General features: G+C 33.3%; 1 protein-coding gene across 3 annotated transcripts in view; it reads left to right on the top strand.

Moving 5' to 3' along the window:
- Window positions 1-12,515, top strand: part of Skiv2l2 (superkiller viralicidic activity 2-like 2 (S. cerevisiae)) — a 91,727-nt gene that overhangs the window by 38,205 nt on the left and 41,007 nt on the right. For all 3 annotated transcript variants that reach the window (XM_005392700.2, XM_005392699.2, XM_005392698.2), the window contains exons 15-18: window positions 981-1,106; window positions 7,949-8,099; window positions 10,358-10,530; window positions 11,067-11,135. In XM_005392700.2, coding sequence (XP_005392757.1) covers window positions 981-1,106; window positions 7,949-8,099; window positions 10,358-10,530; window positions 11,067-11,135 — 519 coding nt within the window. The remainder of the gene's footprint in view (window positions 1-980; window positions 1,107-7,948; window positions 8,100-10,357; window positions 10,531-11,066; window positions 11,136-12,515) is intronic.

The following is a 12,515-nucleotide window of genomic DNA, read 5'->3' as shown; positions in this document are numbered from 1 at the left end:
TTTTTTTGGTTTTTCTCCGGTACCGGGAACTGAACTCACGACCTTGCGCTTGCCAGGCAGGCGCTTTTGCCGCTGAGCTAAATCCCCAGCCCTGGACTCCACATTTCTAAGTCAACCAAGATAATATTAAATCTCAACTCTGTTTGTGTAAATTTATAATGTTCCAGAAGCACATGCATGTGGCCTAGGAGCTATCTTGTTTCTCATATAATAATAATTATAAATTATTATTTATAATTAAAAATAAATGTAATCACAATCATATGCTAAGCATTATGCCAGAGGTTTTTTATTATGGTCTTATTTAAACATAATAATTATAAATTATTATTTTCCTTATTCCTTCCTGCCTTTATTTCTCTTCCCTGGCAAGATAGGGTCAAGCACTCCACCACCCCACCACCAGCATCACCACCAGCCTGAAGTAGCCATAAGATAGATCTTCAGCCTCTTTTATGTCCCTTAACGATACAGGATCAAAGTCTAAGGGAGGCAGGGGTGAGACAGTATTTCCTGGTAGCTGTGTTGTATTTGAAAACATACAACAGTCATTCACTTTAGTTGTTTTGTTTTGTTTTCTTTTGGGTACCAGGCATCAAACTCAGGACTTTGCGCTTGCCGGCAGACACTCGCTTTAGTTTTAAAATTAAGTTATTTTGGAGCTAAAATTTAGTGTGAAACATTATTCCCAAGTATTCTGCATTTTTGTGCTTTTACTTAAACTCTCCTGAAAGATTTTTGTTGCTAGTGTTTTGTTTTATTTCTGGTGGGAAGGATGATACCCCAGGGCTTTAGGTATATTAAACAAACACTGTATCCTGAGCCACATTCCTAATACTCTTAAAAGTTCATGTTTTTAATCATGTTCCTTTCTTGGGATATATAACTTATACTTGTGAATTTTACAATAAATGAAAATTTAAGAGTATGTTTTTACCATGTTATCTCCTAAACTCTGAATATTAATTACGTTCATTCAGATTTCATCTGGTGAATACATTCAGATGTCTGGTCGTGCCGGAAGAAGGGGAATGGATGACAGAGGAATTGTAATTCTTATGGTAGATGAAAAGATGAGCCCAACAGTTGGAAAACAGCTGCTTAAGGTAACTGAGTTAAGGTTCTGTGCTTTAACCCAGAATCCTAGGAATATGTTTAGGAGCCACTTTGAAATTAGTTGTATCAGTTCATGTACTTTCTGAAGTAGTTAAATTGATTAAACTATCTGCACTTGAGAAGGTAGAAGAGGATAACTGTTGAGAATACTGAGATATTACATCTAGCTTCCTTTAATTGGCAAAGAGCACTCACAGCAGTGGTGAGGCCATGTGAAGAGCCCCAGAGTAGGCCAAAGCACTTACTTCACCCTTCAAATTTAAGATACCTCTGTCTGCCTCCTCCATTGCGTATCTTGCTCTTTATCTGTCAAAATAGGAAGTAGGACATATGATTATTTCAGACAGTCAGCTTTCTCTACCTTTGCAAGCCCAAATAGCTCAATAAATTAATTCAGCAGTATAGCTTTCTGGTTAATCTTGTTGATGTAAAGCAGTCTAATCATAAGTTTAAGTTCTTAAGCTTTATTACAGATCATCCTTTTATTTTACTTGGTTTTTGAGTTTTGAGTTGGATATAGCTCAGTATTGTGAATAGTTATCCTTTTCTACCTCCTCTACCTTTTATTTTTATTTTTATTTGAAGAGCTTCTCAAGAAAGTTTGACCTGATTGCTTTCCTTGTCCTTCATTTAATAAGAAGTTTAAAAGCCGTAGAGAAAACAAGCTAGTAAACATTAACTAAAAATATATTATGGATTGCCAGCTTATTAGCTATTGTACAATGAAGCTTTAAAACATAGTAGTATGTGTCAGTGTCTATGAAATAGACTATTTCATTCTAAAACTCAAGAACTTTGTGGAGAATTTGAGATAAAGTATGCCAAAGCAAAAATACATAAAGGTATGTGTATTTCTTATGAGAGTGAAGACAGTATGTCTGTACATATTCATAGCAATCATATGATATCTTATTTTTATTTTAAAAAGATAATACTTGGGAGTAGGGTCATTTAACTTTAGTTCTTCAGGGAAGGAAAATTACACATGACTGAAAATTTGTTTTTTAATTATTTTCTTTAAATTCTTCCAGTATTATTTTTTTCTCTTATATTTTATACGTGGAAAAAACAGAGTCACATTATCTCTCACCAGTTGTAGGAGGTTTATACTTTTATGGCAGTATCTGGTTCCTTTAGTTTTCTTTTCATTTACTTGACATTTACTGGATTTGTTACTCTATTTGAAAAATTATATTGTCTATATTTTGATATTTAAGGCTTGTTCAGCAACTCCCCAAAAACTGTATCAATCACTTTTCTCTCCTCAAATTCCCTAGTACACTAAGCCTTGGGAACTACTAATCCTACTGTGTCTGTAGATGTGTCCATTCTGGATGTTTCAGATAAACAGATTCATACAGTGTGTGACCTTCTACATCGTATACCACATTTTTTATCCATTCATCAATGGATAGACAGTTGTTCATTTTTGCTTTTTGACCACTGTGATTAATGCTGCTATGAACATTTGTCTACAAGTTTCTGTGTATTTGTTTTCTTTTCATCTGGGTGTATAAGTAGGAGTTTAATAGCTAAATTATACAAGAATTCTGGGTTTAACATTTTGAGGAACTGCCAGGCACCATTTTACATTCCCACCAGCACTGTAAGAGGATACCAATTTCTCTGTATTCTAGCCAGTACTGGTTAGCTGTCTTTCTGATTGCTAGCTATCTTAGTGGATGTGAAATGGATCGTTGCACTTTGAATATTGTTAGTGTAATTAATTAGAAGGATTTAGTACCTATTTGTATTTCTAGACACATTTCTTTTATTAAGACTAATTCTTAAAAAAAGACTAATTGTCCTGTAGGAGTGTTTTCAGGTAATTTTATTGTCATTAAAGAATTTATATGCAATTTATTCAGGAACAGTTATAACTAATACCTACAGAATATTTAATACGTTCCATAAAGTTAACAATATTTGCTTACTAATTACTGGTATGATGTATATTTTATAAATGAGTAATTACATAAAAAAATTAAAGAATTTGTCCAAAATCCTGTTGTTAAGTGTCAAATCCTGATTTTGGATTTCAGTCCATGTTCTTAATCAGCATGTGGTACTGCTTCCTAGTACCTTATACAAATAGATTTCTCAGCTATTAGCTGAAATACAATTTGACATAAAATAGCAATGTGTTCGTCGGTATACTTAATAAGGTATATGACCTTAAAAATCAGTTTGTTATTCTATTAGGCTTGCTTTCTTATAAACCAAAAAAGTAATTGAGATTCACTGTTAAATAGTATGACATCCTTAAACAGAAAGACTATTATAAGTTATTTTCTCGAACTATTAGAATACATAACTTCTTCAGTCATCTTGTACAGTATGTCAAGAAAGTAGATATACTCTATTGTTAGTACTGGCTAGGTTATGCTCCAGTAATGAATATTAAGTCTTAATGGGCTTCAGAGACATTTCTTTTACTTGCTATTTGATCACTACAGGTTGATAAGGAGCTGCTATTTGTCTGTCTGTTTCTTTTCCTAAATCTTTCTGGGTTTTTGATACAGAATGTTGCTGTGTAGCCCAGGCTAGCCTTGTTTGAATTCACAGTCCTTCTGCTTCAGCTGGGATTGCACACCTGACTACATCATTACTTATAGGTGTACAATCTATAATGTACACCTATAAGTAATGGGGCAGTTCAGATGGTTGCACAGTACTTAATTATTTCTCATGTTGATAGTAGCCGAAAAGATGGCAAAATACATGGCAACTTACTAGTTGGTGAAAAGATAGTTGCAACAGTTTTCAGTATCTCGTTACATGTATACACATTTATATATTTAAGCATGTGAACAATATTCAGTTTTGTAATATTTTCCCTTCTCTTTTTTTGACTTGATTAATTTGTAAAGGAATAATAGAGAAACTCTTCACCTTTTCCCGTCCTGCTATTCTTGTGGTATTCTTTTTAGTTGTTGTTTATCTGATACCTTAAGGTCCATTACACTTTATTAGACTTTTCAACCATTAACTCAAACAGAATTTGACATAGAACAGCAGTTTGTTCTTTCAGTATACTTTTTTTGAGCTTTTAAGTCAAGGGATTACAATTTTTCAAATCATAAGTTGATTCAGTGGGGAAATGTGAACCTTCTAGAAATACTGTTGAATGCATCTTTTATTTATCAGCAGTTAAGAGATGTTGTACATTTCTCCAGTACAACTGGAAGAAACTAATGTGTTCTAATATGCTGCTTACGTTGTCTGAAGAATGTAAAAATATTATAGTAGTTTGACTACATATCATCATTATTCATTTATCAAAATGAAGATATTTATTTAATTTTTAAATGATGAAATAAGCTTACTGGTTTCTCACAATACATGAAGTAGGAGTACGGTGCTTTTAGTTATTGATGGGTCCTTTTCAACAGTAAACCAGATTGTTAATAGTTAAGGAAGATTGAACTGGCTTCAAAGAAAATAATTTTGAATTCACTTGTTATTTAAATAAATACACACATACATACACTCTTGATATTAGATGTGTGATGTACTCAAAATAACTACTTACTGAGCTCTGGAAGAAAAAGTGGAAAGAACCACATTCATGTGTTGTTCCTTTTTCCACCTTTATGGTTCATAATACAAAAACATTTACACTGGCAATTTTTAAACTACTTGCTTGATGAACCATATATTCTAAAATGTAAGCGATTGTTTTAAGTATACTAGTATTTACAAAATACTGCAGAAGATGCTTTAGAAAATTGATTTAATTTTCTCATTCTTCACATTTTTTCTTTGCTTTTTTTTTTTTTTTTTTTTTTTTTTTTTAGTAATTTTATTGATCAGGCTTCTTGGTTACAAACAATTCCACTTAGCCTGCATTTTATTTGTTTGTTTTTGTGGTGCTAGGGATCGAACCCAGGGCCTTGTGCATGCAAGGCAAGAACTCTACCACTGAGCCACATCCTCAGCCCTTCACATTTTTTCAGTAAGCAATTTGGCCTAGAATTTTTCAGATCTTAACTTATCATTGGTTACAACCTGTTTTGTTCCAGTTACGTTTTAGGTGACCCTTTTATGAGGGTGTTTGTTGTTAGGTTATTTGAGACTGTATAAGTTGGCTAATCACATTAAATACATGAACAATGAAAAATACTTGATCAACATTTTAAAGTATCTATTTTTAGTAGTATGTATGAGTGATTATTGATAGAGATACAAATTAAGTTACTGTATGAACTTGCAGTGTGGAGGACATTAGGCTCAGTCATGCTTAATTTTAGCTTCCATCTATTTAGCCTTCGCAAGTCCTTTCACCTTTCTGAGCTTCTGTTGTTCAAAGTGGAGACAATAAAATCCATCTGGTTATACATGTTATTAAAGATTTATAATATTATATTTAATATATTATTTTATTATTTTCAGCTATTCATAGCCAAAAAGCCAAAAAACAGCTGAAGATTTATTAAAGGGTTTTGGGTAGTGATTGGCATAAGGGGATAAAATCCAGGACCTGTGCACTGAGCTACATCCCAAGCCTTTATTTATTTTTAAAACTTTAGTTTTAAAAAAAGAGTAGTAGAGAGTAAGTATAAAAATCATTACTACATTTGCAGTAATGATTACATTCCTTGTGGGAAGTTGGTACATATGTATAACACATCTTAACTCGTTTTCATCCCTTCACTCTCTTTCCCTCTGTCTCTTGGTCCCCTTCCCCTTTGCAAAAATCTATCTCCAATTGGTAATATATCTTTTACTTTGCTTTTTATTCTGGGTCTCCCAGAAAGGGTTCAAACTTGGAATCCTCCAACCTCAAACTGGTAGAATAGGGGGTGTACCATCACACAGGCAGTTGCCATCACACCAGGCTGACCAAGGATCCATAGAACAGAAAATAGTACAAGACTTACTGCTAGAAAATGAGTTCTAGTAATTCTGGTTCAGAGAAATTTGAGATGATTTTGGACAGCTTATGAGTAAAGGTTTTATGAAAGAAATTTTCTGCAGGTGAGCTCTGTGAGGGTGGGAGGGGTTGTGTTTTGAAGTTCAGAACTAAAAAAGAGTGACTTCTGGAAAGAGAGGGGGGAGGGGCCTTTACAGTCAAGAATTGACATGTATTTGGGGTCCTTTGAACAAAAGATTTGTGTGAATACTTAATGGTTAAAAAAGATGAGTTTATTATTTTCATTGTTAAATTGAGTATTCAGTTCTGAGGCTGCTATTTTTCTAACTTCTTCACCCTTTCTTTCTTAGCAAGCAGTAGTTTGTAATTGCTAAGTACCTAGTATACTTCTGTGTGTACCTGAAATGACAGTTTAAAACAACATACTTTTAAATTTTTTTTTAATTTTTTATTATTCCACATTTGTTACACATAGTGCTCACACTCACGTGGAATTTGTACCGGTACATAATATATCTTAATTCTTTTTCTCTCATCCCCCTCTGCTCCCTTTCCCCTTCTTCTTCTCCCCATTGTTTTAATTTTTTCTATTTTTTGTTATTTTTAATCCCATTTTCCTTTCTCCCCTCCCTCCTTATTCCCCTTTCCACCTGAACATGTTCTTCCTACTTTCAAATATCTGTTCATTTGGTTCCTTATTTACCCTTTATGTTTCTCAAACAAGCAAAGCAGTGGGATATTTAAGCTTGTGTGCCTTGCTTATTTTATTTAAAATTATGCATCCATTTACTTGTAAATGATTCAACTTCATCCTTCTTTAAGGCAGAGTAGTACTGTCTTGTATATAAATACTGCATTTTATTTATCCATCTATTGATGAGCATATGAGTTATTTCCAAGATTTAACTCTTATAAATTGTGCTGCTATAAATGTGGGTATGCACATATCACTGTGGTTTAATGCTTTTAATTATTTTGGGAAGATCCCTAGCAGAGGACTAGCTGGGTCAAGTGTAACCCCCAGATTTGGTATTTTGAGAAATCTCCATGCTAATTTCCATAGTGACTGTGCCAATTTACATTCCCACCAACAGAGGAGAAGCGTTCCTTTTTCCCCACAGCCCCCCAGCATTTGTTATTGGTTGATTTCTTGATGATAGCCATTCTTTCTGGACTGAGATGGAGTCTGAGTATTGTTTTAATTTGCATTTCTGAAATGACCAGTGATACTGAACATTTTTTCACATATTTATTTGCTATTTCTACTTCCTTGTCTGAGAAGTGTCTTTATTTCAAATGCCATTTTTGGATTAGGTCTTTGAAGTTGGGGGGGTTTAATTATTTTTTAACTTCTTTATGTATTCTAGGTAATGGCCCTTTGAGGAATAGCTAGTAAAAATTTTTTCCCATTCTATGGATTGTCTCTTCACTCTGGTAGTTTCTTTTGCTATGCAAAAGCTTTTTAATTTGATATGATCCCAGTTGTTGATTTCTTTTTTTTTTTTTTTTTTTTGGTTTTCTTCCGGTACCAGGAATCGAACTCACAACCTTGCGCTTGCCAGGCAGGTGCTGTGCAACTGAGTGAAATCCCCAACCCCCCAGTTGTTGATTTCTGTAATTTTTCCTACGCAGAGTTTTGTTTACAAAAGTCTTTGCCTACACCTGTGTCTTCACACCAACTATTAAAAACTTGTCCAGAAAGTAGCATGTTAATTACCTCCATAACTTACTGATACCACCACTGCAGGCCAGAAAAAGCAGTTTCGACATGTGTTTGGAAGGCAGAGAACTATGTTATCGCTTTGTTTTGGTCAAGGAAAGAATAGTATTTCTTAGTATCCTATCATATTATATAGTATTTCTTAACATAGATTAAATGATTAGCATTTTATCAGGTTAAAATTACTTGTGTAAGTTTATTTGAAAAATGTGCAAAATTTACATGTTTTTCTCCCTTAGGGCTCAGCCGATCCTCTCAATAGTGCTTTCCATTTGACCTACAACATGGTTTTGAACTTACTACGTGTTGAAGAAATTAACCCTGAGTATATGCTAGAAAAATCCTTCTACCAGTTTCAGCATTATAGAGCAATTCCAGGAGTAGTAGAGAGTAAGTATAAAAAACATCCTTCTTTTAACTAGATTAAATAAAATGATTATATTATTGGCTAATTTGGCCTTGTTTTTTGCTAGTGAGACATCTTGTTCCTTAGGATTGTAGTACGATTGTAGTCCAGTCTTCTTAGACTGGAGCAGTTGAAAGTGAAAGTAGGAAAAGGCTGGCCAAACACTTTTTCTAATTGGTTCTACCACAGTATAGTTTATTGGTTTAGCATGTCTGTCATATGATAATGCATATTCCTGAATAATGAAATTTTAAAGAGCTTGGTAGATTAAGATTTGACTTGTAAGATACATCTGTACATTTGACTTTGATCTTGTACCATTTCTAAGAGTACTATGGCATTTTAACTTGGATTTGAGTTCAGCGTTTTTGGAATTTCCATTTCCTAATATCATGTTTATCTAAAGTCCAAAAAAGTAGTTGTTCTGTAGTAAGTATGTTCACATAGTGTAACTGATCATTACATAGAGCTGACTAAAAACTATAAAGTTTTTAAGCTATGGGTTTGGTTAATCTTATAAAAATAATGCATAGTCATAAAAGTGGGAACACAAAATGCAGAAACAAAGTTAAAATTATTCTTTCATAAAAATAGCTGTTAAACCACTTTAACATTTTGTAGTTTGTTCTTCTTTCTCACATATGTAAAGAATGAGGGGCTGGGGATTTAGCTCAGCGGCAAAAAGCGCCTGCCTGGCAAGCACAAGGTTGTGAGTTCGGTTCCCGGTACCGGAGAAAAACCAAAAAAAGAATGAGATGTGCAGTTTTTGTAATAATTATGGTATTTATAATTGATATCATTTGTTAAATATGTACCTTATGCCTAGCCTTGTGTTGAATACTTTATATTCACGCGCTCATTATTCTGGCTTTTACAATTGTAAGTATTCTTTGAAAATATGTTTAGTGAGTTTTATTTCCATTTTTGAAAATACCATGATTGATTTAACAGTGGCAAGCTAGAGGTTCCTTTTTTTGTTGTTGTTTTCTTCTGGTACCGGGAATCGAACTCACGACCTTGCCCTTGCCAGGCAAGTGCTGTGCCACTGAGCTAAATCCCCAGCCCTAGAGGTTCCTTTTTATCACTGGTGCAAAGGGAGCAATTTACTTACTTTTATACAGCCACAGTTAAACTGTGATAAGCCTTAGAGGAATGAAAAATGCTTAAAAGATCCAAAGAAGTCAATTTCTTTTTCTCCTTTAAAAAAAAAAAACCCTTATGTGGAGGATAGAGCATAAAACAATTTATTCTTTCCTTAATATTTCTGGCCATTTGGTATTTATTTTTAAGAAAAACAACAATGCCAGGTCCTGGGTTTGATCTCCAGAACCATAAAAAGTAAAGGGTGGAGGACAACAAAATGATGTGGTCAGTATAGAAAATAGGTTGCCCGTGTATTAAGTTATATAGAGAACTATCGTATCACCCAGCAACTTCATGCCTGGGTATATATCCAAAGAATTGAAGACATATTCAATCAAAAACTTGTTTGATATTCATAGTAGCACCACGCATCATAACCAGAGAGTAAGAGTAATCTAGATGTCCATCAGCAGATAAATCTGTGGACACATGCATTATATTCATATAGTAGAGTATTATCCAAAAACTCCTGATGAAGTACTAGTGTATACTTTTATAGATAAACTTCAGAAACATGCTTAATGAAAGGAAGCCAGACATAAAAGCCCACATATTGTCTGTTGCCATATGTATGCAGTGTCTAGACTAGAAAAACCCATAGAGACAGAAAGCACAGAGAAAGATTGGCAAAATGAAGTGTTTTGTTAATGGGTATAGTTTCATTTTGGAGTGGTAGAGAAGTTCCTGAACTAAAAAGGTATTGGTTGTGAACATACTAAATATCACTAATAGTAAATTTTGTGTTATGTGTATTTTATCACAACAAAAATAGTTCGTAAACAATGGATTGGAAGCATACTGGAATGAAGGAGGAAGGGAAATAGCACTAGAGGCAAAGTTAGGGTGGAGAATGGAATCGTACAGTAAGAGGATAGTTACCATAGGCTGAGACATAAGGTGACCTTAATGGAGAAGGAAGGGGATAATTAGACTGTATGCCTTAAGTCATTGCTAAAGAGTCTTTTCCTTAAAACTTCCAGTATAATCTGTGCAAACTGACTTTGTTCCTTATACTTATAGTATTAAAAAATATAATTGATGGATGTAATTTATAAATTATATATACATATGTTATATCATGCATGTATTTTATTTTCAGAGGTTAAAAACTCAGAACAACAGTACAATAAAATAGTAATTCCTAATGAAGAAAGTGTAGTCATCTATTACAAGATTAGACAGCAGCTTGCTAAATTGGGTAAAGAAATTGAAGAATATATTCACAAACCAAAATACTGCTTACCATTTCTACAACCAGGTCGTTTGGTAAAGGTATGTCATTGTTCATAAAATATTTCACTATTTCAGTGTTTTGGATAACAATCTGGTGCTTACTTTGGTAAAATGCTTCCTGCTACAGTAATTGATCTGTGATAATTATTTTAACTCTTTCGTAGGACACTGATTTATGGGCCTTTTGAAGGCCTTTTATAAAAATCACCAGTGGTTTTCATTTTGGGAAACACAAATTGAAATAATTTTGAAATTACTATATAAAGTATTTCTGATTAATACTACCTAAAGTACAATTTAAATAAAGTCTTAGATAAAGTCATGAGATGTAGAAGACTCAAAATATTCTCAGAACAAATTACACTCATTTTATTTGCCAGTTGAATCCTATTCTAAGGATTGAATAGGATTGAACTTTGGCTTTTTTTTTTTCTTGTAAAATTAAGATCTTGGTACTTGAATATAGCATTTATCTTTGAGAAAATAGTAGGAAATAAAAAAATTCTCTTATAATGTAGGGATGGAAAGCTGCACTCGCCTTTTTGATGTATTATGGTTTACTTTCTTATCTTCAGGTAAAGAATGAAGGAGACGACTTTGGCTGGGGAGTAGTGGTGAATTTCTCAAAAAAGTCAAATGTTAAGGTAAGCTGTTACCCTTAAAGTCAATTATATGCGTGTTTTTAATGAATTGGTTTTTCAGACTCAAAAAATTTGTCTAAATACAATTACTGTAAGATAAGAAGTAATAAACTCTGTCCTGAGGAATTAATTTTTTAAATAATCTAAATTCTGTCCTCAAAATGGTGTCCTTACTTTTGACAACAAAATATGAATTTCCATTTTCAGACATTAAACCAACTTTGGATCCCTGAGATAAGTCCTGCTTTGTAATGGTGTATTTTTTGTTTAATATATTGGTGGATTCATTTTGCTACTATGTTGTTGAGGATTTTTGCACCCATACTCATAGAAGACACTGATTGTAGTTTTCTTACAATGTCTTTGGGTTTGGTATCAGTGGCTTGATAGACGGAGTTTAGAAAGTATTCTCCTCTGCTTTGAAGAATTCGTATGATATCTTTAAGTATTTGGTATAACCTGGCAGTGTGGCTACCTAAGCCTGGGCTATTATTTGTGGGTAGTTTTTTGATTACTATGTTAGTCTTTTTACTTGGTATGGCCTATGTGGATTGTCTTTCTTTTTTACTTGATTTTATTTCAGTTGTACTTGGGATTGAACTCAGTGGCGTTTTACTACTAAGATACATTTCCTAGCCCTGCTTGTTAAAAAATTTTTGAGACAGGGTCTTAAGTTGCCAAGCCTTTCATGTAGGGATTTCAGGCGTCTGCTGTCAAGCTGGTCTCAAGTTTTCTGTTTCTTCCTGCAATACTTTCCAAAATTTGTATCTTACTAGGAATTAATTTGTGTCACCATAGTTATCTTTATTTGTATACAGTTATTTGTATTGTTACTTTAATCCTTGCAGTTCTGTAAAGTTGTTCATAGTGTCCTCTTTTATTTCTGATTCTAAGAATTTCAATCCTTTGTACAAAGGTTTTTCAATTTTGTTAGTTTTGTATATTGTGTCATTTTCATTCTTAAGGTATTTTTTCATTTCCCCTTTGACTTGGTTGACCCATTGATTACTTAGAAGTGTGTTAATTGCCATATTTGTGAATTCCCTTCAAATTTTGTCTTTTTAAATTTCCCTCTATTTTTGTTAAGAATATACTTGGTATTCGGTATTATTTCAGTCATTGTCAGTTGGTCCAAATATACATAATACCTTGACACATGGTCTGTCTCTTAGTTCTGGTTAATTAATGTTGTTGTTCACTCTTTTCTTAAGTAATTCCTTCTGGTTGTTATATCCATGATTGTAAGTTGGGTGCTGTCTCTTAACTGCTCTTTACATTGTCTGTTTCTCCCTTTGTTACTGTCAGTTTTTACTTCATTTATTTTCATGCTCTATTAAAGTGTATCTTGTCTCATGTTAGTATAACCACTTAAGCTTTTTTTTT

This window comes from Chinchilla lanigera, unplaced genomic scaffold, assembly GCF_000276665.1.
Source record: "Chinchilla lanigera isolate Chin_1 unplaced genomic scaffold, ChiLan1.0 scaffold00045, whole genome shotgun sequence".
NCBI lineage: Eukaryota > Metazoa > Chordata > Mammalia > Rodentia > Chinchillidae > Chinchilla > Chinchilla lanigera.
The sequence above is the reverse complement of the archived record's forward strand: the minus strand, read 5'-3'. Positions and strand labels throughout refer to the sequence as shown.